The sequence below is a fragment of the Urocampus carinirostris genome, chromosome 9 (assembly GCF_059441175.1).
Source record: "Urocampus carinirostris isolate Australia breed hairy pipefish chromosome 9, RoL_Ucar_1.0, whole genome shotgun sequence".
Classification (NCBI taxonomy): domain Eukaryota; kingdom Metazoa; phylum Chordata; class Actinopteri; order Syngnathiformes; family Syngnathidae; genus Urocampus; species Urocampus carinirostris.
Genome location: NC_142357.1, coordinates 6,211,693 through 6,217,692, shown reverse-complemented (window position 1 = coordinate 6,217,692; position 6,000 = coordinate 6,211,693). Strand labels below are relative to the sequence as shown.

At 41.1% G+C, this 6,000-nt stretch overlaps 1 protein-coding gene across 4 annotated transcripts in view; it reads right to left on the bottom strand.

Moving 5' to 3' along the window:
* Nucleotides 1–571: 571 nt before the first annotated feature.
* LOC148359176 (teneurin-2-like) overlaps nt 572–6,000 on the bottom strand; it is a 444,001-nt gene continuing 438,572 nt past the window's right edge. For all 4 annotated transcript variants that reach the window (XM_088344352.1, XM_088344353.1, XM_088344354.1 and 1 more), the window contains one exon: nt 572–3,302. In XM_088344352.1, the coding sequence (XP_088200478.1) occupies nt 2,565–3,302 (738 nt within the window). In that variant the 3' untranslated portion in view covers nt 572–2,564. The remainder of the gene's footprint in view (nt 3,303–6,000) is intronic.

Genomic DNA, 6,000 nt, shown 5'->3' with positions numbered 1-6,000 from the left:
AGACACACAAAGTGACCATGGGGCCAAAGCTGGCACAAAAAATGTTTTAATAATACCTTATTTACTTCTACATATAGTCATGATACTTTTACCTTTTCCGTTCAGCGGGCTGTATTAAAAAAGCCTGATCGGCTGCATTTGGCTCCCAAGACTATATTTTGCCCTACCCTGGTTTAGTTATAACTTAATCACCCTGCCAATCAAATTATGAATAACATATAGGTTAATCCATTTGTAAATATGACTGTGCCGCACCACACCCCGGCCTCACCGCACGTCGCGGCAGTAAATTCAAGTTGTTTTGAGCTATTGAACCATGAGGTAAGTTATCGGTATGCACCTTTACTTGAGACTCCATTTGTTTTCATATCCTTTCAAAAAGATGCACTCTGACGATAAACTATTATAACTCATCAAATCATTTGAATTCTTTGCTACCATCAGCTATGATTGTTTTAAAACCTAAACAACTTTCTAAAATCTAAACTATGTCGAATGCTGAAATTCGAGGAAACATGAATAGTTACTTTTCACTGCAAAGGGAAACGAGATGAAAGTGAACTAGACGTAGTTGGGTTGAAATAAACAATCATGTTTTATTCATAAGTTTCCAGAAGAGTCTCATTTGAGTGAACGTATATGTTTATCCTTTGATAATACTGATTTGGTACAGTTTGACATCCATCACGAGTCTCTTCACAGTGAGGAGGATCCATTACTGCTACTCCTGTTGGGATCTAGGTCGGAAATGTGTTTATTTCCAAAGAAAAAAACAAACAGACATTAAAACTTCAGACTGATGCTGTAGATATGCAATATTAGAGTGCCACAAAACTCTAGAGTAGTAATACCAGCCAAGATTTTGCACATTACAAGCCACTTCTTCTTAGAAATATAAAACTCGATATTCTCAACAATATTCTACTGTGCTGCATAAAGGTAGATCTATACACTGTACATCGAAATATAGCTTGAAAAATCATTTTCACAGTTTTAAAGACTTTTATTTAGAGTATAAACCATTTTTAAACACTTTATTACATAAATTATTTTTTAAAGAGTGACTATTATTTGCCCTGGTAACATTCTAAAATTATACAAAAGAACATTGAATGCATCATTTACAAAAGAAAATGAACTCATACATTATTTCGAATGAAACAGACGGACTCATTCATGATTGTCGTATAGTACTAAGCATAAATAAATTAAAATTGAGCGACTGGAAAATAAATAAGGAACTTAACATGATTTGTGAGCGAGCGGTGGGTTCTGTACACAAGTGCCTTGGTGGATGTCTCACGATCCTACTGCGACTGGAACATACAAAACTACAGCATCTACAGCATCGATACGCAACATCCGGAAATTGCATGGACTGGGACACATATGTAGTTATTTTCTCCAAAAAGAAAAACAATGCCGCGTGGTGCCGCAGGCAACCGTTTTCCCCTCCTTTGTGCTATTACAGCAGTTCGTGGAGGTTTTCGTCTCGTTTGAGTCTGTGATGGGCGATGGGAGGCCTGAGACAAGGTGACGAATCACTGCCGGACTTGGTGTCTCGGTGTCCCTCCTCGGATGCAGTGTTTCCACGGCGACACGCTCAGAGCAGAGGTAAGACCGGGCCTAAAAAAATCCGTCCCGACCCGACCCAGGCACGCTGGGTTTAAAGCCCAAGCCAGCCCTAGCTTGACCAATTAACTCGATCTCAAGGACCGAGCCCGCAATAAAACCGAAATTTCATATCTTATCTACGAGGAGAGTTGATTTACGATAACAAATTAAAGCCTGTCTTTTGTAATTAAATTTGACTTAAATAAACATTTATCTTATCTTTATCTTTTATATTTCTGTGTCTGCAGACTTTACATCATTGACAGATTTTTAAAAACGTTGACGGGACCAAAAATGTACGTACAATTTCCAACATTTTCTTTGTGAAAATTTTATGGCCTGCATTTTTTTGTATCAAAATATTCCATAGTAGATTTCCTCGGGTTAAAAAAAATCTACATGTGTTGATGAACATTATAAATGCATTTGCACACCAAAATAACTTTGGAACACAAAATGCAAGGCTAGATCAAGAGAGGGAAAGAGAGATCTTGATTGCGCAATTACTCAATTACGCTGAGAAATACTGCATACAACTAGGCTTTTAATAGAATAATGCAAATGAAATAAAATGTACAGTATTTATAAAAAAAAAAAGCCCTACTTGAATGTCATGATTGACATTATAGGCCTGAGCCATGCAGAAATTCGGGTCAGGCTTGGATTCGGGTTTGGGCTTATGATCTTACCCCCCCTCAGAGTGCCGCCTAATCAAGGAGGAAATATCCATCTACCTTATTCTTTTTTTAAAAAAGGAATTCTTTTTCACCCCGTAGTGCCTTGTGTTAGCTTTTTTTTAAAAGAAAAATTAATGTTGTGTCACTCTTTTTTTTAAAGTCCCTGCAGCGTTCCATGAGTAACCCCGTTAGTTGTTGAATCTCCAGAGAAAAAGGGTCGAGGAGGCTGGGGAGGGAAAAGATGTAGGGTGGGGAGCAGTTCTTGGTGGGCTGTTACCTGCGCCCCATCTCGTTTTGTCTGAGGAACTGGATATTGTTGCTGCTGTCCGCCAGTTCCGGATACTGCTCAACAGGAAGTACATAGTACCCATCGTAGCCTTGAACTTTCCCTGTGGTAAGAAGCTGCTGGCGCTCTCCTTCTGTCCAGAGCCGACCGCCCCCCTTCCCGTCACGGGCACGCTGCTGTTCCTTGGACCAGGCCCCGGCCAAGGCCCTCTGCCGAGCCAGCTCCAAAAGCCTAACTTTCTCCTCGTCTAATACATCGACGGATAGCCCGTAACGGACGCTGAGGACCAAAGAGGGCACAGCGAATTCTACAGTCACTCCCCGCCGGGAACGGCCGCTCACCGTCACGTTGATGCCGCTCTCAAGCGACTTGCGGCCACCCGTCAGCCCCAAGATCAGCAAGTCACTGTCGGCCGAGCCCACCTTCACAAAGTAGTGGCAGTCCTTCCCTTCCTGCGTGTAATGGGTGCCATCCAGGTATTGGGCACCGTTCAGCACCAGCGCCACTTTGCGGCTGTCGTCGCCGGCCAGGGGCGAGACTCCGGCGACAGCTCGGCCTTCCTTGAGCGCCAACATCACGCCGCGGCCTACGATGGGAGTGCCCGTGCCGAACCAGTGGCCAGGTTTTTCCTTCCGTCTGCGCCGCTCCTTGTCCAGGAGGCGGCCCTCCAGGGCCATGAAGGCCTGATTGTGGCGCTCGGCCGCCTGCTGCACACCGGTGATGAGCTGAGAAGAGATGGAAACGGTCAGTTGGTGGAAAGCTATAAATGCCAACCTTTTCACAATGGATTTTATCACACACTCTATTTTTAGGCGCGAAACACAATGCATCCGCAGGTATCTAGTCTGACCCAGCTTGAGCCCGACCAAATAACTTGATCTGCAAACCCCAAATCTAGGTTAAAAAATAGTGTATTAATATATACATCTCTTACATTTCTGTGTCGACAGAGGTTACATGAACTGACAATTTTCCATTATAGATGGATTTTTTTTAAAGAGAATTTCGGGCCGGGCTCGGGTTTAGGATCTTATCTCTGCCGTAGACTAAAGCATTTTGGTTGTTTTGATTTGAAAAAGCAGAATTTAAGGGAAAAAAATCAGAAGACATTTTAAGGGGAGAACAGCAGTAGTCTCACACAGTGGTCAGCACCCACATGGCTGTGGGTCATTTAGTACTGGGCCGCAGAGAAAGAAAAACAAGTTACCTTTTTGTTTTGCTTAAACCCTATTTTTTCGTGTTTACAAACATATTTTATACCCCAAAATAACTTTCATTAAACACAAGGTTTTATGGTAGTATATTACCCTACTTGAGCAATGATTGATCAGTCAACTAATACCGCTGACCACATTTAATCAGAATTGAATGCGATGGGAATCAAACCCGGATCGTGGCAGTGAGATTGCCAAATTGACTGGGAGTCGGCAATTAGCGGCTCTGGAGCCACATGCAGCTCTTTTGCACCCCTTGGTGGATCCCTGGCACATTTAAAAAAAAAGTTTGAATATGGAAAATGATTTGTTATCCGTAGAAAGGCAAACATGTCACAAACTTTCCTAAGATTTTCCAATGAAAATGGGTCTTCTGTTTATGTAGACAGACAGACAGACAGACAGACATACAGTATTTACAGTTTATATATGTATATATATATATATATATATATATATATATATATATATATATATATATATATATATATATATATATATAATAATAATATATATATATATATGTGTGAAAACGTTTTTTTTTTACTTTTTGTATATATATTATATATATATTTTTTATATATAGATATACAGTGCATCCGGAAAGTATTCACAGCGCTACACTTTTTCCACATTTTGTTATGTTACAGCCTCATTCCAAATTGTATTAATTTAATCTCTTATCTCAAAATTCTACACAAAATACTCCATTATGACAATGTGAAAAAGTTTTTTTTTTTTTTTTAACTTTTTTTGAATTTATTAAAAATAGAAAACTAAGAAATCACATTTACATAAGTATTCACAGCCTTTGCCATGAAGCTCAAAATTGAGCTCAGGTGCATCTTTTTTCCACTGATCATCCTTGAGATCTTTCTACAGCTTAATTGGAGTCCACCTGCAGTAAATTTAGTTGATTGGACATGATTTGGAAAGGCACACACCTGTCTATATAAGGTCCCACAGTTGAGAGTGCATGTCAGAGCACAAACACTAAGCATGAAGTCAAAAGAACTGCCTGTAGACCTGCGAGACAGGATTGTCTTGAGGCACAAATCTGGCGAAGGATACAGAAAAAATTCTACTGCTTTGAAGGTCCCAATGAGCACAGTGGCCTCCATTATTCGTAAATGGAAGACATTTGTAACCACCAGGACTCTTCCTAGAGCTGGCCGGCCTTCTAAACTGAGCGATCGGGGAAGAAGGGCCTTAGACAGGGAGGTGACCAAGAACCCGATGGTCACTCTGTCAGAGCTCCAGCGTTCCTCTGTGGAGAGAGGAGACCCTTCCAGAAGGACAACCATCTCTGCAGCAATCCACCAATCAGGCCTGTATCGTAGAGTGGCCAGACGAAAGGCACTCCTTAGTAAAAGGAACATGGAAGCCCGTCTGGAATTCGCCAAAAAGCACCTGAATGACTCTCAGACCATGAGAAACCAAATTCTCTGGTCTGATGAGACAAAGATTGAACTCTTTGGTGTGAATGCCATGCGCCATGTTTGGAGGAAACCAGGCACCGCTCATCACCAGGCCAATACCATCCCTACAGTGAAGCATGGTGGTGGCAGCATCATGCTGTGGGGATGTTTTTCAGCAGCAGGAACTGGCAGACTAGTCAGGATAGAAGGAAAAATGAATGCAGGAATATATAGAGATATCCTGGATGAAAACCTGCTCCAGAGCGCTCTTGCGAAGGTTCATTTTTATTAGCAGGACAACGACCCAAAGCACACAGCCAAGATCTCAAAAGATTGGCTTCAGAACCACTCCGTGAATGTCCTGGTGTGGCCCAGCCAGAGTCCAGACTTGAATCCGATCGAACATCTCTGGAGAGATCTGAAAATGGCTGTGCACAAACGTCTCCCATCCAACCTGATTGAGCTTGAGACTTATTGCAAAGAAGAATGGGCAAAACTGCCTAAAGATAGGTGTGCTAAACTTGTGGGATCATATTCAAAAAGACTTGAGGCTGTATTTGCTGCCAAAGGTAGATCAACAAAGTATTAAGCAAAGGCTGTGAATACTTATGTAAATGTGATTTCTTTGTTTTCTATTTTTAATAAATTCAAAAAAAGTAAAAAAAAACTTTTTCACATTGTCATAATGGAGTATTTTGTGTAGAATTTTGAGATAAGAGATTAAATTAATACAATTTGGAATGAGGCTGTAACATAACAAAATGTGGAAAAAGTGAAGCGCTGTGAATACT